Source organism: Leuresthes tenuis, unplaced genomic scaffold (genome assembly GCF_036924035.1).
Source record: "Leuresthes tenuis unplaced genomic scaffold, fLeuTen1.0.hap1 SCAF_3, whole genome shotgun sequence".
NCBI classification, from domain to species: domain Eukaryota; kingdom Metazoa; phylum Chordata; class Actinopteri; order Atheriniformes; family Atherinopsidae; genus Leuresthes; species Leuresthes tenuis.
This window is the reverse complement of record NW_027325357.1, coordinates 29,697,784-29,725,434: the sequence shown is the minus strand read 5'-3', so window position 1 is coordinate 29,725,434 and position 27,651 is coordinate 29,697,784. Positions and strand designations below refer to the sequence as shown.

The 27,651-nt window shown below is 38.8% G+C and overlaps 1 protein-coding gene across 1 annotated transcript in view; it reads left to right on the top strand.

The window, feature by feature from the left end:
* iqsec1b (IQ motif and Sec7 domain ArfGEF 1b) overlaps positions 1 to 27,651 on the top strand; it is a 188,866-nt gene that overhangs the window by 74,537 nt on the left and 86,678 nt on the right. Inside the window, exon 2 of the mRNA XM_072382935.1 lies at positions 8,582 to 8,635. Coding sequence (XP_072239036.1) covers positions 8,610 to 8,635 — 26 coding nt within the window. The 5' untranslated portion in view covers positions 8,582 to 8,609. The remainder of the gene's footprint in view (positions 1 to 8,581; positions 8,636 to 27,651) is intronic.

Here is a 27,651-nt window from a genome sequence, read left to right as displayed (position 1 = left end):
ATGTCAGAGTTCCATTCCCCCTTGGTTAAAGAGTTATTTCTGAGCTTGAGGATGACTGCAACAAACTTTTAGTTGCCTCCAATCTAACAAATGGCCTACACTGCTCATGCTATCACTCTGTTGCCAAATGGTCTCACACTGCTATGCATGAAACACAAAAAATTCAATACAGTATCAAACAAATATTTGATGAATTGAGTAAGATTGCAGCAGTCTGTAGACAGAGTTGTGTCCATGGGTAGTGGCTGAAATTTAATCATTCAGGTGTGCCTTTGGCAAAATGTGAGGCGTGATGAAAGTAGATTTTAGATTAAAAATCCATCAACACTGTACTTCTGCTCTGAAGCTGACGCCCAACAGGACATGTGTGAACTTCAGTGAGTGAAAACACAGTGCCCTCTGTTGGGCCTTGATTCTTGTCCATATCACCATTTATGTGATTCAGTTGTTTACTCAGATGATCAGGGAGGATCATCTTGGTAAGATGTGATATTTCATAAATAGAGATATGGAATCTGTTTCCATTGTCACTTGTGGATATATACAAATGTTTTCAGTAAGGTTCAGAAAAAGATGTTTGCTTATTTGTTAAACTTTTTTTCTGAAGAAGTTTTCCAAGGGCTTAATTTAAGTCATTGTTTAATGGCAGTAACTGATTATTCAGCATGATACTTGCTAATAGTAGAAGCCAACTGTAGATCAAACACTTCCATGCATGTCAAATACATTGGTGACCCAAGATTTTAGGACTCTCTTTGAATTGGATCCATTCATTCACATATTCACCACGATAAAGTGTTTGTCTGCGTATATAGCAGATTCATCAGGGGCTAGAGGTAGCCAAATGCTGATGCATTTCAGACATTACTTCTTGCAGCTATGCTTCATAATTATGTACCGGACAGCTATAGTAATCTGCTGCATAAACAAAGCCCAGCAGGAAAGGTATACACCAAATCTGAAGAAATGAACGGCACAAGTTTGCTGTTTTCAGTTGAGAACAAACAATAATTGACATCTTTATTCATGAATCTGGCATAAAGCTTTATGGCACAAATGTGGACTATGTGGACACATAACTTTTCTTTTAGCTGTACTGTCTTTACCTACAGACGCACTGGCAATAGCTTTAACTATGTGAAAGAAAATTAGAACGTGTTAAAAGGTCAATTCTAAAATTTTAGTATGTTTTGAAAATCAGTTGTAGATAACTAAGAATTACATGTCACAAGCAGTTGTTGTGTATGATTATCGCTGTTTTTAGGAATGACCTCCTATATTGCTCTTTCTTGCAGCTGAGCTAAAGAAGCCTCTGACTGATGACACTCCATTGGTTAATCACTTTGTGTGGTGGTGTGCAGTATTGTTTATTATGTTCAGCAACTTGTACAAAAGTCTCTGAGCTGGGGACTGGTTGCAATATCTAACATCTTGCTATAATTTGTGAAGGACCAAAGCTTCCTCAAGAAGTACATTTTCCTCTTTCAGCCTCAGTGTTAGATTTACAGTTCAGTCTGCTGTACAGGTAAACTCCTAGATATGTGTATTCCTCCACCACCTGTATCTCTTATATCTTATTGTTAGCTTTGATGTTAGCTGTAATGTTATATCCTCATTTGTAAGTCGCTTTGGATAAAAGCGTTCTGCCAAATGCATAAACATTAGCCTCTTATCGCAGGATATGTGTAGTGTTTGATATAATACTAGTCCTTCTAAAATCCACAATCATCTATGATGTTTTGTTTGTGTTTAAAATGTGGAAATCGCTTCCACACCATGCCATAAAGTGGTCAAACTAGTGCCTCTTGTCCGTCACTGATACACCCAACCACTGTAGTCCTAGGACTTTGAGTGGCACTGAAAGTGTGAGGTGTACAGCGTGAAGAGAAATTGTGAGAGTACAGGTAAGAGACTGATTTTTAAACAATACCCCGTCCTATCCTTGCATCTGTAAGCTCCATGTAGCTGTACGGCACTATCTCTGGCAGTCTAAGTCGTAGTTTATTCTTCAACGTCGACGTTGGCGCGGGCTGTAAGGGCTGTGATTGGTCCGCTCAGAACGCAATTTCCGGCACTTGTCTTTTCCAGTCTTAATGGCTGTATATGGCGAAGAAGCTCATTGACATTCAAAATGATCTAAAGTGCATTTGTTCATCCAGGTTGTAAATTCATCCGTTCCAAGCCCCGGCCGGTCGTACAGACCATCCCCGCGAACGTCTTCTCTGTCGCCTGCGCTTCAACATTTGCAATTTAAGCATTTGTTCTTCAATATTGATGAGCTCCAACTGCAAATGCAGCTGCTCCACCTCGGTTGCCATTGTTTACTGTTGATAACTGTGACTGGAAGAAAAAGCAAGGATTCGGCTATAACCCCTGAAACCACACAAACATACAGCCACACCTCCCTACCCCCATGTGAACTGCAGAGCAACATGCAGAACTTCGAATGCTCAATGAAGACGTCACGTCGACATCGTTAACGTTCTGGAAGAGTATTAATCTAGCTTAAGACCTGAGGGAAGCTGAATCTGTAAGTTTGGCACTCCAAGAGAATACAGTGAGAGGAATAGTTTACAGTCCAAGTGAAAGTTCTTGTAGAAATTATGATTGTATAACTTTTGTTACTTGAATTCTAAAACAGAAAACTAAAGCGCAAACTCTGATGTAATGCACTTAAATAAAAGATTCATTTAAACCTGGTTGAAGGACACTTTTTCTCTCTCTCTCTCTCTCTCTTTTTTAAGCCCTATAACAGATGTGAGACAGGACAGCCGGAGGAGGGAGACACTGACCACAGAGAGTGGGAGTGGCTCTTAAACAACACTCTCAGCCAAACATACTCAGACACACACATTTCTGCTGATCACTCACACCTGTTCTTACTGCTGCTGGGTAGAAGGGATTAGTAATCCAATGAGACAATCAGCAAAATGGCTTTCATCATACAAATCTCATGCTCAATAAGCTGCCATATCATGGCCTGCTTTGAACAATCTTGTGTGTGAATTGTCTCCTCACCCTCTCTCTCACTTTATGTTCCTTTTGTTTTTCTGACTACCATCTGGGTAGCACAGTAACTAAAGTGATGTGTATTTGTGATGTTATGAGCCCAAGGCTTTTTCTCTGATGAAGAGAGCCTCCACTTCAGTGCCCTAATGCCTGCCTTTTAGCTGATGCCATGGCAACATGACAACATAGACCCATTATACACCACATCCCATCCTCACGCCCTTCATCAGCTTCCTCTCTAACTGAAAAGATTGCAGACATAGCTCTAAAACACTAAATGCTGCACATTTAGGATCGTTTCTTTGAGGAGACTTCAGGAAAAACAAAGAAAACTTTTTTTTCTTTAAGCTTTCAAGTCATAACTCGTCTTTGCAGATCATAAAGGCATCCATTATTGTTTACTTACTGACTGGAAGTTAACCTCACTGACATTATCAAGAACATATTCAGTGGTACTCATCAAAAACTTGTCTCTCTGTAAGCCCCTTACATAATGGACCATTAGGCTCACTCTGCCCAAGGATTAGAGTCATTGGGGAAATTTTTCATTAATAGACAGAAGAACTAAGAGACTTCTCAGGCCATCATCTGGCCATGTGTGGCTCCACTCTTTATTCTTTTTCACTTTTTAGAGCATTCAAAATGAAGGGTATTTTAAAAATAAGATATTTTCTCAGAATTTTTACCTTGCGTCCTGGGCTAGCTAGCTGAACTGTCCACATTTAAGAGGGCCGGTCTGTGAGGGGCCGCTGGAGTGTGGACCTCCTGCGGTCTGACATAAATTTGTAGTTACAAATTTGTCAGATTTCTTAAATTCAATCGACCAAATCCCAAAAAATAATTTTAACTGGCTCTTAAACCTTGCCCCTGCCAAGACACAGGCTACCTTTGAGGCAACCAAAGATCCAAACAGAACAAAACCAAAACCCACTAAGGATTCCTGTGACCAATATTTCACTATAGAAAAGATTCACACCAGATATGAGAACAGCACACCACCACACAAGGAAGAACAAAGAGGTCATGACTCTACAATGCACACATTACACAACCCCACCACATATACACATTTTTTATGTTGAGTATCTTTGTCAGGATGAAAACAATCCTTATACCATTTAGAATAGTTATGATACAGTTACTGTGTATAGAGCTTCCCCAACCGATTTTCCTGACCTCAACAATAGTGTTATATCGCCCTAAACCTTAAGTCCTTCTTCTACACAAAACTACCTTCCTTTCTGAAAACCTCTCCCACCTATTTTTTTCTAACCCTAAGGACTTTGACCTATACAGCCTCAACCTAAAGTTCTAAATAGACCTAACCCCCTCCCTACTAACTCTCTCTATCTCTCTCTCTCTCTGCACAAGGGGAGCTTTGGCAACTCATGCACCTCCGCAGCACATTACACTTCCAAAAACATGCCAATCTCCCCTTTAACAGCACATGACATAGACAAAGAATGGAATATGCACCCACAAGCTCTACTGGTAATGCTGGAGAGACCAAGCGCCACTTGAAATCACATGGAGTATTCCCACAGCCTCCCGAGTCTCCCCAAGCAGATGACAATCCATACAACAAGTGCTAATTATCCAAGGTCAACCTGATCTCGAGCGAGCGTGCCCCTCACTTGTTATCTAAACCAAACTCTGCGGCAGCTATCAAGCGATGGAGGGAGATCATTGAGAAAAATTCTCACACAAACCTAACACAGAAGACAATCTTCTAGAAGACAATATTAGACAACCATACACACTTAGTGCACATATCATGTCCCATCAAAGCAAGTTCCTGAATCCAGTTCAATTCAGATTTCCAATGTGTGCTGCTCTAAAGTTACATAGTGTTTGTACAACAGAAAGGTTTAATCAGCCCTTGCTGTTGAAAGAGGGGTTTATCAAATCAAATGGACACCAAATAATTACATAAAGTATATGCTACAACCAATCCATCATTATTCATCAAACTGACAAATTTAACCCCACCTATACATTTTCTTCCTCATGTGCACAGGCTAAAAATATCTCACGTTTGGAAATTCTAAGTTCACTAATCAAAGAGGGGCTGTAAGACCTGTAGCCATGGCAGTGATCTTTCCAGTTCGTGTATAAGTGGAGAAGGGCTGAATGTCAGCAAGTCTCTGGAGAGGGGAAAGAGAAGATCTTTGCTTTCACTCATTGCTATTGTCATGACAACTGCAGCAATAGCCTCATACGTGATTGATGTTTCAGTGCTCTCTTTTCCTTGTCTCTTGTCATGTCAGATACGTTTCTGCACATTATGTTGTCTTGTGAGGAATATTTTGCCAGTTAAATGTAGTTTGTGATACAAGTAAAGGAATTTTAACAGTCATGTATCTGCTTAAAGATTTTTTATTATTGCAATGTTGTTTAGCAATTTGTTTCCCCATCAGCCTCCCAGCCTTCTTCTTGGTTTCTTTGTAGAGCACAATAGCATAATCGGACCAACTTCCCTTTCCTCTGACTGTTGAGAGCACAAATCTTCCAGAAGACAAAACAATTTCTGATTCTACAGCTAATGCACTAGTCACTGAAATCTGTCAGCATAATCAGTTTTGGCTAAACCGCTGGCATTACAAACCTGCTTTATAGTGTCAGTTGAATAGCTTTGCTTTAGAAGCCTTGTTTTTAACAGGTGATGAGGTGCCACTAACTAATTTCTCCTTAGATGGGATCATTAAGATCTACATAGACATTTTCACCACTTAGTATAAAACTGTTGGTTTGTAGCTACTAATTAATGTGGCATGCTATATTCAATACCATGCTATGCATTGTCAGCTGATGATATTTAGCACTTGTGTTTTTCAAAACAGCTGTCTCTTGTTGACAGTCAGTAACCAATTATGAAATTAAGAATTTATGTACAACACATGGAAAGTTCTTGCGTACCACTACAGCCTCTGCATTTCTAACCAGCAGTGTTTATGTTTAGAATTCACTGGGGGATCAAATTAATCTAAGATCAAGATAAACTCCCAAAGGGTAAAAAGAAGATTGCATGCATGTGAAAGATTGGTCATATATACTGTATAATTAATAAACCTGCTTTTAATTACACATTTCTGTGTTTCTGATGGTTGCCTTGAGTGTCCTACATTCGTTTTGAGCATCAGCTGTGCACTTCCTCAAACATTATTGTTACATGTACATGTATGAAATGTGGAAAGTACCACTAGAAGCAATATAAGAGTAAATGTGACCAGATGTTGGACATAATTGATTTTGGTGCCTTTAATGCCTTCTACATGTTTCAGCTGTTGCTTTTTAAACTATGATCTTAACATCAATCAAATGTTAATTCTCGTTCTTGTTTCCATGTTCATTGTTTACCTCCTGCAAATCCAAAAGTTCAAGAGTTTGTTGGTGTGCCCTCTATTGAAATCCTCTGATGACAGATGTTGTATGTCAACAATTAAGCCAACCATAGATGGTTTTGTCTTTGTGAGGACAAGATTAGAAATAAAGAATATTTGTTGGCTTACTCTCCATACAGGCACTTTCTCACTTTCACTGTCTCTTGTCATGTTATTTCAGTTCAGGCATTCATGTGCATAGCTCTCTTAAAATCCCACCACAGCATTTCAGTCAGGTTGAGGTCTGGACTTTGACTGGACCATTGCAACACCTTGATTCTTTTCTTTTTCAGGCATTCTGTTGTAGATTTTCTGCTGTGTTTGCGATCATTGTCCTGTTCCACGACTCAAATTTAGCCAAGATTTTGATGTCAGACAGATGGCCTCACATTTGACTCTAGAATACTTTGGTATACAGAGGAGTTCATGGTGGACTCTTACTGCAAGGTGTTCAGGTCCTGTAGCTGCAAAGCAAGCCCATATGGTCAGGCCTCCACCACCATGCGTAATAGTTGGTATGAGGTGTTTGTGCTGATATGTTGCGTTTGTTTTTCTGCAAATGTCATACTGTGTATTAAGACCAAACATCTCTACTTTAGTCCTTGTCTGTCCCAAGGAAAGAGCTTTTCTCCTGCAAATCTTCTAAACAAGCTGTTTCTCATTCTACTGTCATGAACTTTTACATATAACATGCTAACTAAGGCAGCAACAATTGGCCCATTAAAATAATTGCTTTTGTCCTGGGCAACATGTTATGACACAGCTGAATGTTCCACAACAGCTGGGAAAACTCACGTTTTTCTTTCTAGAGAGTCTCACACTTGTTGATGATCAATTAATTAATGAAAAGTGTATTTAATTAGAATTCAATGTCAGCAGTAAGGGTGGAGATTTTTACCAAATTTTTGTTAGATAAATAATTACACAGAGTAACATTTCATGTGTCGTCCTTCATTTTAGGATGAATTGACCTAAATTTAGGACCTGGCCATTTTTCATTATGTCCTGAAATGTAAAACCTTAGAACTGAAAGAGAATATATTTTCTCCTTCACATGACTGGATATCAGCCTTGAAGCTATAACAAAGCTCAGTTTGTTTCTTCCCCTGGGAACCATTGACATTTAAACATAGTTTGATGGGAATTCGTCAAACTTGTTGAGAATATCAATCTGGATCAAAATAATGTACCAACTATGGCACAAATATTGCCACAGTCAGCTATTTTGCTACTTAATATTTGTTTGGATGAATAACTGCATATTTTTTTGTTTCATGTCTTCATGCCACTTAATGTATCATGTGCAAATCAAGACTTGAGGCCATGCTGTAGTTGAAATGCTCGCAGCTGCAAAATGGGGTCTGTGGTGTGGAACAATATAATGTAACATGTCTTAAATGTAATATATATAAACATACTAACATACATGTACTAGCGTACATGTCAGTTCTGAATGAGAAATACAGAAAGTATTGATTCCCTGAATCCTTCCTTTCTGTAGAACTGCCCTCAGTGCTGTCAGCGGTTTCCATAGAGACCAGCGAACTAATCCCCTTTCCTCCCTCAGTTCAGTATTATTGTGATCTGTTGCATAGTATGTTTTATAGGTCATATTACAGTGAACTAATCCTTTCTTTGTCAATGTACTTTATGTGACAAACAAACATGCTCAATGATTAAAGACATGACACGTGGAGATGTTTTAGATATTGTTGTATATATTCACAATAACTGGATATAATAAAAACATATAAATATGATTACACTGTATGTGTATTGGTGGTAACCTCTTCGGGTAAAAACATAATAAAACATCCGAATTCTTAGAAATTCAGATAAAAACACTAATGATCAAGTGCAGCGTGCATCTTCATAACTGGTCACTACGCAACATAGTTGCGTCTCCGGGCAGTAATAGATATGTCTATACAGGAAGGGTCACGAGGACATTGTGTAAACAAAGTGCAAGATATGTAGATTTGTAAATTAAGTAGTTGAAATAGTTTGTTGCGTTAATGAGATGTTTGGTAGCAGTAACATCATGAGACAGCCATCATTCCAACTGTGACTATGCTTGAATGAGCAGCATGCCAAGCTAGTGTATGTGTGTGTGTATATGTGTATGAGAATTGTTTGGGATTACTGCATGCGGTTAGAGTGTGCCTAAGCATACTGCTCTCCTCTCTCCCCAGGCCAGACACAGAAGACCCCGGGTCTGCCATGAGTCACAGACGCCACCATCACTCGTGAGTACCTGTGTAAAAGTTGCACACCGAGGGATGTTGGATTGATGTTGTGAAGTGGTAGGGGAGAAAAGCTGAGACTTTGCAAGCACAAACTTCACTTTAGAGTTGAAAAGTCTCTTTTGATATAGTAAGTAAAGATTTTCTTATGTTTAGAATGCAGGAAATAACCCATTGAGTTTGTTTAATTTCTTATATCCTTCACATTCTGAGAGTAAAGTGATTTCAAAACCAGACACAACACACCGTGAGTTCATGTGTGTGTCAGTGTGTGAATCTGGGCACGTGGATGTCAAAATGAGATGCTAAAGTAGGCTGAAACAGACTCCACACAGACTTTTCTGCTGCACCAACAGAAGGTGGATTGTATTTGCGTAGTACTGTGATGTCACACAAGCGGAGCTATTTTTAGGAAGGGTTCTGATGAGGGCTGTTTTTTTTCTCTCTTCACCCCCCCTAGAATGTTATTACTATTCAGAGCCTTTCACCCATGCATACTCTTTTCTCGCCCAGTTTCAGATCATAGTTTTGGTCGATTTGGAGCCTCTTGTGGTGCATACACAAAGCCAACGTTATACATAAACACACATAGTCAAACTTCTAAAAAACTGTAACTGCATGAGACATTGCAAAGGGTGTGATACATGAGGAAATAAGACCAAATCTTTGCATTTATATAATATTTAACATCTGTTTAACAGAAAATACTTTTTTAATAGCTACTCTGCTGCATGCTGACATCCATAGGGGTTAAGAATAATAATGGAGAATATAGAAAGAAAGAAATTGAGCTAAAACTATTCATGCGTGCAAGATAGACTTTACATTTACTATGCTGGATACATGTTACTATGAGTTAAAATGATTATAGTTAATATTGGAGTAGCTTAAAATGTGGTGTTTTAGTCAGTGTCAGTCTCAGCTGTACCAGGCAGGATTTGAAGTCAATGTTGACCCCTTGCCAGTCCCACTACATTTCACCTGTTAATCCCAGGATGTTCATTTGGCCTTTATTTTATCTGACATACAGGGAGGTGAATAAAAGTAAAACATTCAGCTTCAGTTGTGCTGGGTTGGATCACATAGGAGGATCCTCCATGGTTTTCACTCAGATCTAGGCTGTGCTGAGCATTTTCCATCATATTAACACAAGACGCCCATCTCCCCTCACCTCCTCCTTTCTTAGTCAGGGCACAGCCACAAAGCCCTGGCTTGTTCACAACTGGGGGGGGGTAGACTGTGATGGCTGATCATGTGACCTAATCAAGCTTACTGGTGGGGCTGTGTCGCAAGAGTGTATTTCCTAAACTTTCCCAGCTAATGGCTTCCTTCACGTGGTCGGCTGAAAAACACAGGCAGCACACGCTGATGGTATATTACTTTTTTTTCTCTGCCTGCTCTGCAGCCGCCTTGAAAAAAGTCATTGATCCCACACACCAAGACTTGGCTCAATGTTTATTTCATCCAGTTGCTTCTGATACATATTTTTGATTCAGACAAAAACAGCTGTAATAAACAACTTAACATAAAAACAAATAAAAGTTTTAATAGATTTTGCTAAGAAGTTATTATTCTGATTGAGGATCAAGGGCCTCAGGCTACTTTCACCTCACCCTCACCTCTTGTCATGTACATAGTGACAAAAGAACAAAGTCACAAATACAAGCAGCTGAAATTGACCTCACTGAATAACTAGATGTGGCTTGTGAGAGGGATACTTGGGGACCACTGCTCGTGCTGAACTGACATGGTTCTTCATAGGTGGCAGAAGATTGTGCCTAGGAACAATTTAGAGTTACCAGTTAACCTAACATGCATGTTTTTGGATGGTGGGAGGAAGCCGGCGTCCCCGGAGAGAACCCATGTATACACAGGGAGAACGTGAAATACACACTAACCTAGAGTGAAGACATCAATAAATGCCAACCAGGAATCGAAAGGTGAGGCGGCGGTGCTAACCACGACACCACCGTGCAGCCACCAATAGACACATGCACAGCAAATCATTGATGAGACACAGAAATCCCGAATTCACACAGGGCTGTTAGAACTTTTCAAAAGGACATACATACTAACAAAACTTAATATTAGTTGTGTTGTCAATAGTCTCTTCTTCATGTCGATTTAGATTGTTGCATTATTTTGTTTGAGGTGTTATTGGTGCACCAGTTGCTTTATTTATTGTCTTAGTGCATCCTCTTCTACTGTTTTGGCTGAATAACTGGTTTCCCCTTTATTTTAATTAACCAACCTTTAAGAACTGCATTAAAGTAGTGGATTTTTCATTGTACCTTTTTCCCAAAAACTCTATTTAAATTAATCTTACTACAACACTATCCAGTCAGGATGTCTTGGGGATTTGTGTTGGTGGGTTTGGACGGATTTGCCTGAATACATTTTTTATGAACTTTTCCTTTTTTTCCCCTCACCTTATTCTATCTGTCATCTTGAATAAAGGTATTTTTCTGTTCAATCAGTCCAAACTCTAACCCCTTGCTTTTAACTAACCTTTTAAATCTATCTGTACACTGCTGATGTTTGTGCAACAGTGTAGATAGGATAACTGTTATTGGTAATGATGTGTGTTTTGCTGTCTGTCATGAAAAAAATATGTGGTTAACATATCTACACATATCTAGCATTCATGTGTTAATCAGCCATACGGATGAAAATAGATCTATGGTTTCCAGTATTGCTTCAAGCCTTGTTTTCAGAGACTTTTAGCCCCAGTTCTTCATTTGAAAGTTTGACAGAACAAGTAAAGCTTTGAATGACTGAAATCAGCTTCTCATCAATTTAGCACTTGCTTGGCACAGCAGTCCAGAACTAATCCAATCTGTAGTGACACAGGGAAGTGTGGAAATGAGATTGGGACACTATCTTGACAAACTTGCTCTGTCTCCACAATCTGGTTGTTTTTATGGTCTCTATGAAATGTAAACAAGTGCTGAAAAATGCACTCTAGCATTTAAAGGTCAAGTAGTTAAAGTGAAGATGAGAGTGGCATAGATTTGATGGATTAAATCTTCACACAGTTTGCAAGACTTTGATATCAGAGTAAAGAAGTTTCAGAGATTTGCATTGTATTGTTGTGAATAAGTCAGCTCCAATGCATTAGCCTCGAACTAGCCAACCATGCCATCTGCCTGTGTATCTAGCTGCGACCTTCATCCCATAAATTCAACTTTATCCTCTGAGTTTAAGAATTTATAGAACTTCAGCTGCTCCCAGAAACTCCAGAGGAATTTTGAGGTGAAGAAGAAACCGATTAATGTGAAGATTGAAGCTGAAAGGTGGCACCACGGCAGTTTTGTTTAGGCACACTAGTTGAAAACATTGGATTTATGCTGGGTGGATTGAAGGGCCGAGTTAAAAATCATGTGCCACAGTTGTTACATTGCTGCATGTGCACATACTTGAGTTACACACCATGGATCAGTTATGAGAAGATCCAGTATGGGACCACAGAGGTCAGAGTGCTGCGCACCTACACAGATAATCAAAGTCTCAGGAGTAACTGCTGTCAGTGGATGCTCTGTGGATTGATTTTAAGAATTACTGCCTCCACCCTCTTTATATTTCCCATAGTGGTTTTACAAACTTTTAATTGAGACAGCAGGGATTAACAGACACACCAATACAATGCTGCAACCATCAGATTGAGTCTCTCTCTCCCTCACACTGCATCAACATCTTAGGGCATACCCGCTATGAGAATGTGATTTGCATAGCTTGATGATGACGGAAATATCTGATATCTACACTGTGATTTTGTAATTTTATATCTATCTTTGATGTAGTTAAAACAAAAGTGCTCTGTTTTTCCTGTTAGTCCCGTTACAGTTCATTTTAGACATCCTCAGTCAGGGTCAGCAGACATGCCCCCAGCAGAGTCCTGCTCATTTTCTCTGTAGTGAGGGGCTTTGGAGGTGCAGCTGAAGCACAGCAGAGACGACGGCAGAGGGACTGCCAGTTGTGTTCTTTCAGTTTCTTAGGCAAAGTCAGACAGTAACTAGGTCCTCAAATGCAGTAGCAAACACGATTTAATTTGAAGTGTACTTGTATTAGCGATAGGCCATCATTTCTCTTTCTCTCTGTCTTTTGACATCTTTGTCAAAGTTAAAGTATAAGTGTGTAATGTTAATACAAGCTCGGTGCTTCTTGCAATCATTTTAAAAATAAAAACCCTCCAACATTTCAGCAATTCTTAAATTCTTCACAAGGCCTCTAATGGGATGACAGCTGGACAGGATTAAAGAATGACATTGTAAAGTCTTAAATAACAAATATGAACTAAGTTTGAATACATTAAGTGTGTGATGCTCGAGATGGATACTTGTCTAAATTTTCAAGAGGTGGCTAAGATTCACTAATTTTTTTCTTCAATCCATGTTTGGTGGTTTTTAATTGTGGAAATTTCATATTAACATATTGTTGGTGCAACTTTATAAAAAGCAATGGAAAATTTTTTTATGATTAATAGTTATGGTAAAAAATAAATAGATCTCTAATAAATCTTTTTTTTTTCCAAATGTTAGGAGCGATGTTTAATGGTAAAAGTATCTACATTTCAAACATATACTTTGTTTTAGGATTATATACCTAAACTAAGTGATACAGTTTAGTCACTGTAAAACACATTATCTCAAGTGGTACACCTGAACATTAAGGAGTTAAGGAAATTTTGGAAATCTAAATGCTGTTAATTTCTGATTTTGGAGGCAGCTGAAATCCTGATTGTTGTGGTGCTGATACATGTACAGTTTGAATCTTTAGATTCCATCTGAGCCAGCCAGTAATACCGTAATATAGCAACAATTTTCCAAACAAAGTCATGAAGTAATTAGAGTGAAGAGCCTCTTCAGCGAAGAGCTTAAACATTGAATTTAAGTAGCTGTTAATTACTGAATCTCTATGTCATAGAGTGAGCGTTTGATATATGGTTGATAGTCTCTCATTTATCTTTGTGTATGTAAAAACTGTGTGTCCATGCACAGTAATTTAGTGTGGCCACATTCGGTCTATTTCCCTCCTTCTGACAGCTATATCAAATACAGCAGCGGGAGCTGTTGAGTTCCAGATTGATTGACTCGACTTTATTGGAAACATTTTTTTAAAAGCATTTTTCCACAGAGAAAACTTGACTTCAACCTCGTTTCCCATCAGCTGTTATCACAAAGGTAAATCTACCCCACATGTGTCTCCACACGTCTATAATGAATGGGCCCATTAAATATTTAGGGGGGCCTGGTTAAAATTTAATGCTCGATTCAGTGTGCACCTTTACATCTTGAAGAATGACTTGATTAGTGTGAGGCGGCCTTTGTGCAATGCGTTAAACTGTCTAGAAAATGAGAAAATATATGAGTTTGGTGTTGATGTTATCTTAAATCCTGGTAAATTCAGGGTAAAGAGCCATAAAGCGAACTAAATAGTTATAAAATCAGCCTCTGTGTTTAAGGCTAAGTGTGCAGTAGATCTGTTAATTTAATATGCATCAACGACTAGTTTTCTGATGGCAACAGGGATACAAGTGCTCTGTAACATATGGGGCACAGTTGCTTAGGGTAGTCAGTAATATATACACCTGGAAACTGTCAGATGGTCTGTACGAAAAGACACTCCAGCTAATTAAGAGTAAGCTCGTATAAGCTTTGTCATCATGTGTGAAGGAGCAATAAATGGATCTGGCTTTTTATTTGCTCTCCTGCACTCCCATGTTTGTTATGATCTAATTGTAAAGTCTCTTTCATTGCAGCACTGTGTAGCACAGCTCATAGTACAAGAGATCAAAGCAGCCTCACTTTCCTATAAATCTGCATGGAAGCAAATTTTGCCCTGCCACATTAAATGCACAAGCTGTACCTGCACAAAACACATTTCATAAACACAGTGATCGGGGTTGTTGTTGGTGCGGCTGTCAGGCTGTAGCTGTCATTTATTGGTTAGGTTTGCATGCAAGGGGATAATGCGATGGGTGTTGTTGTTTACTGCAGTTCTGTGTCAAATACAGATGTGACTGCTTGGTTCATATCATGTATTATTGTTGCTCTCCTCTTTAATAGAGAAACACTGATTCTAAAACTAGACTAGATATAAATAAATCTGAATTATATAGGTCATAAATCACAAAAAGAAAAACTTTCATAGGTTCCTGTGTCTTAAATGGTAATATTAATTATTAATTTTCTTTTCCTTTGGTTATAATTGATAAGGCAAAGGACGCAGTACGAAGATGGCAGAAACAGAGGGTTATTAGACAGGATTTAAGGAGATGATTAATTGGTAAGAAAAGGCGCAAAAACATGGTATGATATGCTAATGAGGATTTGTTTTGATATAATGTGAGTTACACAACCATGGAAAGAGGGTCAGATCCTCTCATCAGCATTTTATGTGATTTACTAATCAGAGGGTTAACAATGCTTTGAAGCCTCTCTGTTCAATTTTAAAGGCAGCCATAACTTTAGTGCATTTAGCCTTTTCACCAGCAAAGAGCTATATTTTCATTAAACAGAAGGCATTGCACCATAGGCATCTTCAGGCCTGAGCATCCGGGGCTGCAGTGCCAAATGTTTTCTGACCAGCACCAATCTCAAGACTGAATATTAAGAGAAAAAGAATAATAAGTCCCACAAAATCATGTAATTTTGTTTAAAAAAACACAAGAGGTTTGTGTTTCAGTTTCAGTGTGTTTCTGGCATGCAGCATCTGCTTCATATAGACCGCTCACCATCTCTGTCTGTGCCTGCCACCTTTACATATACGGTTCGGTCCTAAATAAACAAATACAGGGTTTGTCTCAAACCTCTGATGTGACTTATAGGAATACAAAAAGGATGGAAGATAAACAGGTTGGTAAAGTTGCAGAATATTTAAGGTTAAAGGAAATTAAGCAATTGGTGCCAAAATTTAAAAAAAGTTTTTTAACCACTGAACTTCTCATTTTCCATAGTTAAAATCCTCTGACTGCTCGATTTCTGTTCTCAGGCCACATGTTCATTGATCTAGTGAAACATGATGTGATAGGAGTATGCACATAGTGTTCTATTTTGAAAATTGCTTGGATTGCTATTCCCGTTTCTGGCATTCTATTCGACATCTCTGCTACGTGCCAGTTGATGCAGCATGCTGCGGCATGTCTAGAGGACTCATAAGAATTGTGTAGATTGACAGTTGCAGCCATAGCACAATGCCAGTGTATCTAGTGAAACTGAGGAGTTAGTCACTCACCTATCACCTCACTTCCCTCTTTGCTACTGTCATATTTGCTCCAACCTTTAGAGGGTGCTGTGACAAAAACAATGTTTCTTTCTCCTCCTGTTTTCTGTCTCATCCTCAAATAAACAAGCGTTGACTCTATATAGTCAGGTAACTATTCTGAATTATTCATTGTCTCTATTCATATTTTCCATCTTCAAACCATATAAACTTGAAAGCATGTACATTTTTTACATGATAGATGTTAATATGAGAAAAAGTGTGGATCAAAGTGATTTGCACGTGTATTAACCTCCTAACAGTTGGGCAATTTTTGCCTGCAACTCCTAAAAAAAGCATACCAAAGTAAATTGAAAGCTGTTCTTGAATCACTTGGAGTAGAGGGCTGGTTGAGGTCTATTTTGAAAGAGAACACTCTGAATCTTCACCCACAACAGTCAGAATATCGGTAAGTGCTACTGTCACAGAGTAATATGAGCTGGAATACAGTGAAAGAGATGGAATTTCATGTCTGCCTAATTTTTCTTCCCAAATATGTCTTAAAAGTGACTTTAGCACAGGGCTGCGGACTGAAAAACACAGTGGGCCTGAAGTATTACCTTGTCCCACTTCAAATTTGACTGTAATGCAACAACAAATGAGTATTTTGTACAGGTTTTTCTAAGGATAGGACCAGGCGTGCCAAAGCTGTGCCATTTGGAGAGGCTTGGGAAAAAAGGCTGCCATTCCTGAACGCTTCAACATACAGTCATGATCTTGGGCTCTAATGAAAGGTTACACTTGGGACTGTCTTATCCCACATCCAGATCCTCAGAGCAACAGAAGCACAAACACATTTTGTCTATAACCAGAGCTGTCTACATACAATAAAAGTCCAAACAAATAGTATGGTCTAAATACAATTAGCTTATATACATAAATAATGACATAGCAAACAACACTGAACACTATTCACAATTTGTACTGACATTATTTGCTGTTGGCAACATGCCAATCATTGTAGCAGTCTCTGCCTAGCACAAAGCATAGCGGCACATCACATGTGGCACACTTCATAGGAGTCTTGGTCTGGCAGTGTCTGCACCTCAAGCACCCAGCTGTGCTGTGTCCTGATATGTGCACAGGTTTGTGATGACTGGCAAGAAATGGCCCAGGCTCAACTGAGGTGGTAGACCCGTCTCTGCCAACTCCAAGGCTAAGGTCTGCCTGATTGCCTTCTGGTGCAGAGGAACCTCACCTATGTTTCTGCAATGTTCATTGTGCAAGATGCATCCACAAAAGCAATGTCCATGAAGTGGTAGAAGAAAGTCTACTTCTGTGTTTTGTGCACATATACTTGTACACATACTGTAAATGCATAAAATGTCCTAAAATACAAGACGGGGCATATGAATAATCAATGCAATGATCATGTGACATGTAACCAGGACAAATAACAACTCTATTTGGGTTGCATGTGAGTCAGAAAACAGCTGTTAATGAATAAGGACGTTGAGGCTTTCCCTTTGCATAAAGTCACTCAGATGAATAAGGTGAGGTCCATCACTTCCACCTTTTCTGACGACTCATATAATGGGTGATGAAACACAAGAAAGACGGCTGTATTCTGAAAAGAACAAAACCCTATTAACGTTGTGGGCAAATATTGGATTAAAACATGAACGGAGTGAAACTGTTGCTAGAGCTCAACACCCGTCTTGCTGAGGTTTTTCAAGGTTATCTGACATTTTATAGGCTTTACAATCAAATAGTAAAGATTATCTTCTGTTGAAGGTATGGCCATAGGCAAAGTGTTCAGATTTTCCTCTGTAATTACTTGAAACAGTTCTTAGCCTGTGCCTTTTTTTTCTTTTTTTTTTCCCCCTCTTTTGAATCTCTAAACCTTATGGACAGATTTAGCTGAAATTTGGCAGGAAGATGGCCCTCTGCTTGATAAGATTTTGCCACTAATCTGGATCCTACTTTTCCACCATCTGATGAATAGAAGTAATTGTGATGCTGCTTCTGGCATGGGAAAAAAAAGATAACCTCTGGGACTTCTAAACTTGAGACTCACTGATGTTTGTAGTTCAGGCACTGATAAAGTACATTGATGTGCACATTGCTTTGCTTTTTAGGGCTTATTTCTTTGTCTCCATAGTAATGATTAAGTATTACTAAAGTTACCATGCAATGTCATTCATTTACTACAAGCATATCAAGAAATATCATTATGACCCTTATCAAACTGTCAATTTACAAAATGAAGGGAACATGATACAGTCTCAGCTGTGACACAAGTTATTCAACTGCAGTGTATTAGAGATAAATTCATCCAATTCATCCAATGCCCTTTCAACCTGCATATGCTTAATAGTTTGCACTATGTCAAATGAATCCATATTGCGAAAATATGCCTTCATTCAGCAGTTACTGTAATAACCCTGGCCTGATTAATTTTCCTTTTCGATATTCAAGCTAATCCTTAAAGGCTGGACCAAGGACGGAACAGCTGTTAACGGAGAGGCTGGAAAGAGACTTCGTTGACATTTTGCTTTACTTTTCATCTTGCTTATGGCATCGTCTATAACTGCCACTCAAAAGTGTTTCAAAGACAGGATCAGACCATTGAGGCACTAGTCATACCTGCCGGAGGCAATGAACAGAGGCAGGCTCGAAGGTTTCTGCCTCTCTGCTGAGAACAGAATTTGCAACCACTTCTAATCTTTAAACATAAAATTGCAACTGGGAAATTGTTTTTTTATTTTGTTTTTTTTGTTAATGTACTTTCTATTTTATTTTGAGGCCAGCAACATTGTAGAGCTTATAACAGGGGACTTTTCTCTCCGTTACATAATCTCTTTTAACAACAGTGTTCTGTAAGGGAGCTGATGAGGCCAGTTGCTGCTATTTTTCTTTACAAGAAAATGTGATACAATTGATACCAATTGTTACTAGATTTCAGCTTCACAACAGTTTGCGTGTGTGGATCAGTTGAGTCTATGCACCAAAACTAAATCTGATTATGAAATGCTAAAGGGGACCAGGTGTGACAGCAAGCATGACACTACATGACACCAGAAAAAAATTAATATTATGTTAATCCATCCACAATTACTCCTAAAATGCATCTAAATATGTTCCTCTGACCTTAATCATACAAAATGGCTCTTCTCCTGGCATCTTCTTTTAAAAACAGCGAACTATATATTGATACAATTCCCCTTTGTACTTTGTTTGTACTGGGACAAGACCAGCAGTTAAGTTAACTGGCCAGGTTGGAGCTCGACTCAGTTGACATGTAACAGGCTGTCAGACAGAACTGACAAAACAGCAACATGTGGCACTAAGGAAACGAGACTCACTTTTTCCTTCGTAATCCACTAAAATGATTACATGTCTAAGTTTTAGGCAGGCCCCTTTGCATCTGGACCTCATTTTTATGGAGCTATGTTGCTGTAATATGATGCGATACAACATGTTTCAGTTAGATAAGCAAGACCTTTGCTGAAAAAGACATTTGGTGGAAACATTTGCTACTTCAAAACCTGTACTGTAAATATGTTACCGATGCTATGTGCACTTATGTAACCACATACAGTCACTGAAGCTGGTTTTGGAATTATGTGCTGATTACAAGCCACTCTTATTTAGATTGTAGTCTGTTTTTCAAAAGGAATCCAAACTCTTCGGTGGTCAGACCAAAAGACAACCCAAGATGGCAAGATAGTTCAGGCCCAGAGAAGGCATTTTCTGAGTTTATGTTCAAATATGATGCCAAGACAAACTTTTTATTGCCAGAGGGTTTTTGGAGGTGTTTCCTGAGTCCGCACAATGACTAAACTTGTCTGATTTTAAGGCCGCGCTGCCTGAGGGCCTAAAGATCACAGCCATTCAGCTCTTGTTTTCAGCCTTGTCCCGACATGCTTCTTTTTTAGAAGAGTTTAATTAATTTTTTGTAGTCAAATCAGTCAAACATTTAAATGACTTTATGTTAACTGTCCGCATTAATGTCCACTGATCAACACCCATCCAGAACACCCTCAGAGCTTGAACAGCTTGTACTTGCTGATGTATTAATTGCATTCACGGTATTATTATTCTTTCATACCACCTAAATGAGAAGAGATTACTTACAAAGAATTACTAAACAGTCTGTCACTGATGTTTAGCAGCAACATCTCAGTGAGCTCACATATGGTGAAACACAAGATACGTATGACCACACCTTTGCTGTGATGTTTGCCCACCAGTGTCGGGGCTTTAGGACAGATATCCACTAGAGGGAGCGCATTTCTAAGGCTTTGCAGTTGCTTCATTGTAAATCCCGTGTTTGTGTGTTCCCTGTAATCCAGAGGACTCAGGGGCAGCAGCGGCAGATGGAGATAATGTCTGAGAAGAAGCTGCACTCAGCCTCTGGCATCAGCAGTGTCACTGTGGTTTAGATAAACAGTTAGATGACTCTACTCCAGTTGCTGATTAAAGTGAGTCTTGGGGGAATACAGTCAGTCACATTTTCATGCTTTACCTATATCTAAAGGCTTTATGTTTTTATATATTTGTAATGTTGGTGGGGGAAACTAGAGGGGCAGAGAGATCTGGCTGTGGTCTTCTTTCATGTTCATAAACATGGAATCTTTAATGCCACATTTTCTTTTTTATACTCCAGAACTTCTAAGCCATTTGAGATGCAATGAAACTATCAAAAGAAACTTGAAATTGTAAAGTTTTACTGTTTTCCTTTGCAATGTATAATCAGAATGATCTGAATCGGTTTGGGTGTTGGACTATCGACAACATTGGGGCAGAGCTATGGTTGGAGTAAAGGGTTGCAATTCTATTTATAGTGACACCTTAGATAGTGCATCACTTTTATGGTTTTATTACATTTAGTTCATTAGTTATCTAATAAATAAATATTAATACATTTTTAATGGGACCACATTAAATTATCCTCCAAGACCAATTTTTAATTTTAATTAATAAATAAATTCCATGAGTGAATTGGAAATGGAGCGTTAAATGCAGCATAGATATGCATACTCCTTGCACGTGAGCGCTCGAGGTAAACAGTTAATTGTTCTCTGGTTCATCCTCAATGTGTGTTGTTTCTTCTATGAATAACTGCGTATCTTTGATTTGTACTTTAAGGCATCACAACGGACTGTGCCTTTACATGTTTGTCTTTCCATGAACAGAAAAAATAATCAGTAGAGTAATCCATCTCGTAACATGATGTCAGTTTTGTTTTAAAGGTTGATATACCCTGATGTCTATGCTCTACCTCTCAGTGCAAGTCAGTGAGATAAAACAGTGTTTTCAGTATTCAGCTGCTGTCACAAAAACCACAAACTGCAAATGAAAACTAAGAAACCACACTGGAAGGTTCAGAGGTATTTATTAATTCATTTGGATTACAAAGTGGTGGCAGATCCCCATGAACAAATGGTTTGGGGTGATGTATGCTTTCACCATAAACTGTTTTCGACATTCTAATGTACCACCACACACTGGAGTCATAACTGAACTTCTCAGGGGATCCTGCCCCACGGGACAGTCAGCTGGCGTCACATTTACACCCTGAGCCTTTTCATCAGGTTTCCAGATTTTGATATTCCTGTTGTCACACTGTAATGAAGTACGGGCCCCTGTGCGGTCACAGAGTCAGGAGAACAAGAACTCTTAGTTCAAACAAAAGTTTATTGGTTAACAGAAAATCTCACACAGAGGAAAAACCTGGCCTGGTGAGCAGGGAAGTCGGCCTGCAGGACCAGAACAAAAAACCAAGGTAATCCAAGAACTGAAAATAATCCACAAAACACCAAAGGGCAGGATCCAGGTCGTGAACCAAACAGGCATAACAAATACATTAACACACGAGCAAAGAAAGGCGGAGAAGACGAGATATTTAAACTAACGGGGCACTCAAGGGAAGATGGAACACAGGTGAGTTTCGAACCAGGTGTGCTTATCTGAGAGTTCTCTGCTTCATAATGGAAATTCTTCCCCTTTATATTTTTCCCAAACAAATACATTGTCTTAAAGTAGCTGCTCATAAGGTCAAGGTAACATTTATTTCTATAGCAAATATAAAAAACCGAAGTATACCAAAGTGCTTTACACAAATATTAATAAAAGTACCTTGAAAATAAAGAGATAAGATCAGCTTCAAATGAGATGACAGCAACATTTGCTAAGCTTGCTAACGTTAGCAGGAGTTTAACTGTTCTCCATTATAAACTAATATACCTATGAACTTATTAATACAATTTTCTAAAAAGTACAAACTAATCTTCTTTCCTGTCCTCTCAACCCCCAGCCGTTCGAAGCAGATGGCCATCCTTCCTGGTGGTTTTCTGTCAGAGGTTTCTTACTGTTAAACCTCCACCCTCACCTTGTTCACGCTTAGGACAGGGGACTGGTCGAAAAGAAGACGTTTCAGTGCAATCTGACAATCTAGACTTTTTTTTTTTTTTTTTTTATTGGCTCTGTATAAATTGGACTAATTTGGAAATAAATAAATTGGATTTGACTCAATTATTATTGTATTACAGTTAATTGGATTGAATTGAAGTGAATTAAACTTTGCCCTAGTTTATGTGTATAAAAAACAAAAACAAAAATCCTGTCTGCATTGCCAAAGAATTTGTTTTCAGTGGCTGAAAACTGCTTTTGCATGCAGATGAAAAGCTACAACAAGGGTTGATAAATATCTAGATACATGGGGTAAGATATGATTCAAGGGTGATTCAAACACAGCAACTAGATTTGATTCGATGCAGTCTGATACAGTTCTTAAATAGATTTTCAATTAGCACCCAGGGATTCACCATGAAGTCTCACCTGATGAGTGTTCAGGTCTGTCTGCTGCTACTGAACATAATCAATGCTCTATAAACTTTTGTCCAATTTTCTCTCCTTCTTCCAAATGATTTCCAGATGACTGATTTTATGGTGCCTTGAAACCTTCGTATTGGTTGTCAGAAATATTTTGTGTTTACCATGCAAGTAACAATATCTGCATGTATACTTCTGTCAGCATTGGATCTGAACAGGGCATCCAGTAGACAGGCTGATGCACAGTTTAGATAGTTTGAAGACTTCCCTAATCTGGTGCGTGCAGGCGTAGTAATGAGAAATGTCTGCGGCTAAACCTTATTCAACCAGATTGTAATGATCGAGCCGGCCTGTCGACCAGTTTATTACACATATAATTGACCCAGGGGTCCATGTACTGATGTATTTACATCTTTGAATATTAATGCAGGGTTCCTATTTGTAGCAGTTTATCTTAACACTGCTAGCAATGATGCATATAAAATACTATGCTTGTGAAAAATACCTTTGTAAATGCAGACAACGCCTTGGATTATAGAATCTACACCGATGTAATCCATTTTGTTGTTCAAATTTAACAAATGAGTAAGAGAGACATCAAAAAGTGACATGTAACAACTTCCATAACTAAGTTTTGACAGAATGTGTAGTTTCTCTCTTTTGGTTGTGTAGGACAGGGTTGAGATCTTGTATCAAAACATCTGAAATATTATAAGATGATGTGGGGAGTTAGTTTTGATTGTTGCTTTTTATATTACATAACAACTCTAATGTACACACTCTGTAAGACAGTTTCAATGCGTCCAGTAACAGTCTTGCCAACCCCCTATCTGTAAAATAAAAACAACCACACTCAGTTATTAGATGCAGAGGAGCAAATATATTTGCAATTGTGCCTTCAAAATAAAGAAAAAAGCAGTGCATAACCCCCATGAGTTGTCATTGTAACAGAGTTCTGACTTTTTCTTGAATGAGTATGTCAGACTAAGCAGTGCTATCAGAAAGCCTCTCTCAGAAAGGTCTTCAATAAGAGCCCAATCGTCTGGGCACAACCCTGAGCTGGGGCCAAAGCGGAGGTCTTCCCACTCATCACTTCTGCTCAGACCTCAGCTGGCTCCTCTTGGCCTCACAATAGCTGCAATTACACGGGCGGCGGTCCCTTGGGTTGGGGACACGCTCAGGGGGGCTATTAGGGCAAAACACTGAGGCTGCTGGCTAGTTTTATTTGTTTCCTGAGCTCATAATGTAAAGGTGACGATAACACCGACTGTGGCTGTTTATCACTCTGCAGAAAGTGTAGAATATTTTCAGTGAGGAATACACCCAGCTTCAGCAGGTGAGCAGGGAACAAACCCCGTATCTGACAGAGAACACTATATATTACAGGAGAGCAAGGCCTTTAATGAACTCCATAGAGGGCAGATCAGGGTTTAGGTGTACCCCATTGAATACTGGATACACACCATCTCCCTCAGTCTCACAATGTCTAAGTCATGCCTTCAAATCTATGCTTCACATCCAAGGGGGACACGGCATCGTCATCTTATCTTGATCACATCATGCAAATTTCTGACTCCTCTAAGCTGAACGACAACACTTCTCCCTGCTTGCCTAAATCTCAAGAGAAATGTGGGTCATGCGGTAAACTGTTAGAAATTCCACCAGGATAAACAAGATAATAGGATCTGTTTGAGCACATGAATCTGCAGAACTTGTGTGGTGGCTGTTGGATGTTTATTGCCTTGGTGGTTTTCTAGAAGAAATACAAACTGCTCTATTTTTCTTAATAAATTGTTCTTGCTCGGGTTGGAAGGAAACCTTTTCTACTAACAGTCCTGAAATGAGTTTATGATGTCTAGGAAATATAATATGTATGTTTTGCTAGTATTGTTCAATATTTCTGATCAAACGAGTCCAGCTGTAGACATTGTTTTTCCTCATAAACTGATCCTCTGTCTCATATTGACGTGCCTTCAATAGTGTTCTGTTGGGGGAGGATATGAAAACTGTCAGTAGCTACATCCTAATGAATGTTTCATTGGGTTCAAATGAAGCATTAGTGTCTCACTCTTTTTGTATGGTTTCTCCATTAGCCTCCTGTGATTTTGTGAGGTTTACAGCTTCAGCTCTTCCTAAGGCTTGAGACTTTCTCAATGGCATAAACTTTCTCAACGGCTTTGTTTCGTTAAAGTCTCAAAGCTCCAAAATTCCATTTATAACATTCAGTGAGTGATCAGAAAACTTCCAAAAATATGTGTTTTTCTAATAATAGCAGTATGGCAGCAGAAGGATGAATAGCCAACCCTGGTGGCACTGACGTATTTTGGAAAAATTGTAGCTTCAGGTCCTGCGAACAGATACAAGTGATCCATGAGAGTGTTCACCTTCCAAGAAGTGACAACAAGGGTTGTTTGTTACTGCAAGTGTGAAAATGGCTTCTATCTGTATGGAGGTACAACAGTAGAAATAATGTAGTTCAACTATAATCTTATTCTTACCCCAAGTGACTAGTTTAATTGTCTAAACATGACTAGGAAATTACTTAAGTGTTAGCATGAATATTTTCTTATCCTATTTTTAACCCAAACCAAGTGACTCAACAGCTCCTTGCTGCCTTCTTTGGAGGACTTTGTGACCTGTTAAAGTCAACTTCAGGATGACATTTGCTCAAATACGGAAACACTGCGTTGAGTTGTATTTAAGGTTCAGAGATGTGCAATGACTCACTTGACCTATAATGTTGTATTGATGTGAGGACTTGTTGGTTTGGAACAATATGCAACACTTTTGCAAAGCAAAAAGTCAAAGGTTTTCAACTTCTATGTGCATGGTTTGTTTGTGATAAGTGGTTTTCTTTTTTCAAAATGTTAGTTAAATGTTTATTACACCTTTCATCATGCATTCTGTTTCAACACCATTTCAGGACAGATAGGACAACACTTATGTTGGTTCATGAACATATAGAAAGGAAATTGACAATAAAAGCTCAAAAACTGTAAAATCCATAGGTTTTGCTATCATAGTTCTCTACTGTGATATATTGACTTGGTGTTGACTTGCTTGTCATGACTTTTCCAAACATTCTCAATTAGATGATGTAAGCAGTTGTCACTCTTGACTTTGACATAAAGTCCTGTTAAGTAAAAGATTGACACTTCAAATCCAAATCTCACATTCAAATCTAAATCTAATCTGTTTGCTTTTCTTCTTCAGCGATGACCTACTTTTTTACTTTGCTCCCACCCACTAAAGATTATGGCTAGAAGCTAAAATACATGGTTAGAGTTAGAATTAATGAACAAGGTTAGGTTTCGATTTTCAAAAGAGGACATGGTCAGGATTAGAAAATTCTACATTGTCCATCACTATGATGTTTTATGCTCTTTCGTTCCATTACATGACCCGATGGTATCCTGCACAAAACAATTGACTGAAAAACACCATTATCATCTCACAGTTTTGGAGCTGGGTTTGGATGTGTGGACAAATGTTCATACTTTACCATTTCTGGTGAGACTGGGTTGTCTGTTACTCAAATCCATGCTTGAGGTTTGAATGAAAATCCTGCTGTCAGAGAGAGGGATGCCATGGTGATTATAATGCCTCAGACATGGTGACACAACTTCCTTGGAGACAGTTTGCATTTGAATATAAAGAAAGTTAGGAATATACTTGAGGAAGATTTTTTTTTCCAGTGCTGACATGGGTATTGACTGGTACTGACAGTCAACAGAATAGTCCAATGTAAAAGCACACTTAGGCAACAGAGTGGACATCTGTTAACAACTGTTTTTACCATCTAAGGAATACTACTAAAATCAGGCCTGTTGTATGGAGATGGATGATTGTCCATGCTCTTGTTTAATTTTGCCTGGATTACTGGAATTCCCTTTTCGCTTGCCTGAGGAATTCATCTCTGCCTGCCTACAAATGGTACAGAACACAGTTGTCAGACTGCTGACAAAGACATCCAGAGGGTGTAACATCATTCTTGATATCTTTACATTGGCTCCCAATCAGGCTCAGAATCCAGTTTAAACTTTCAGAGCTGTGCATGGTCAAGCCTCGATTCATTTGTTGGAATTACTGAATCCCTACAACAACAGGGCCCTGAGGTTATTCAAGGGGTTGTTGGTTTTCTCTTAGTTTCAACTCAGAACAAAAGGAGACTGTACTTTTGAGATTGTTTTTCCGAAACACTGGAAGTCGCTTAGCTGAGATCTGTGGACACCTTTAAAATGCAGCTTCAGACCCATTTGTTTAAGCTGCCATTTGTTTAATTGTGTCTCATTTATCTGGTTTTATTTCCTTTTATTTCTATTCTTTGTTTTTATCATTTTTCAATCACTATGAGGCACTTTGTTTTTATCTCTATCTCTCTTTTTATTTTTGTGCAGCTATTTGTGACATTTGTTTATTAAAAGTGCTATATGAATAAATTTTACTTTGTTACAAATGATTCCCCTCTAACCTTCCAGGTGTTAACTCTTCAACATGTCACCAGAATCCCAAAGTCTTGGTAAAAAGACATGAATGCTTTTCAAATTAAGGTTTTTGCTACTCGTGGTTTTGGTACAAAAGACCTAGTTCATGTTGGACTCTGTAATTACTAACATAAGTCACGATAAACTTACTGAAAATATGATCTGAGTTGACAAATACCAGAATTTTTCAAAAACAGATAGACAGCTTCACACCCTGCAGTACCCACGACCCTGCAGTGTACCACGAGAGTCTTTATGTTAAAAACATAATTAAAGGGAAATTCATGGTGCTGCTCATCATTCCCTGACCTGCTGGAGATACTACATGTTGTTCCACTGTGTGTGTTGATTCTCAAGCCAAAGCCAGTTAAAAAGCCTGTGAATTACAGCAAAGCTCAGCAGGAGTGAAGGGCTCTTCCTTCCCCAGGTGCCAAATGGATTCTGCAGTTATTACCATAATGCTTTCCCTCAGCTCAATTCTCTCAGCCCACAGCTGGG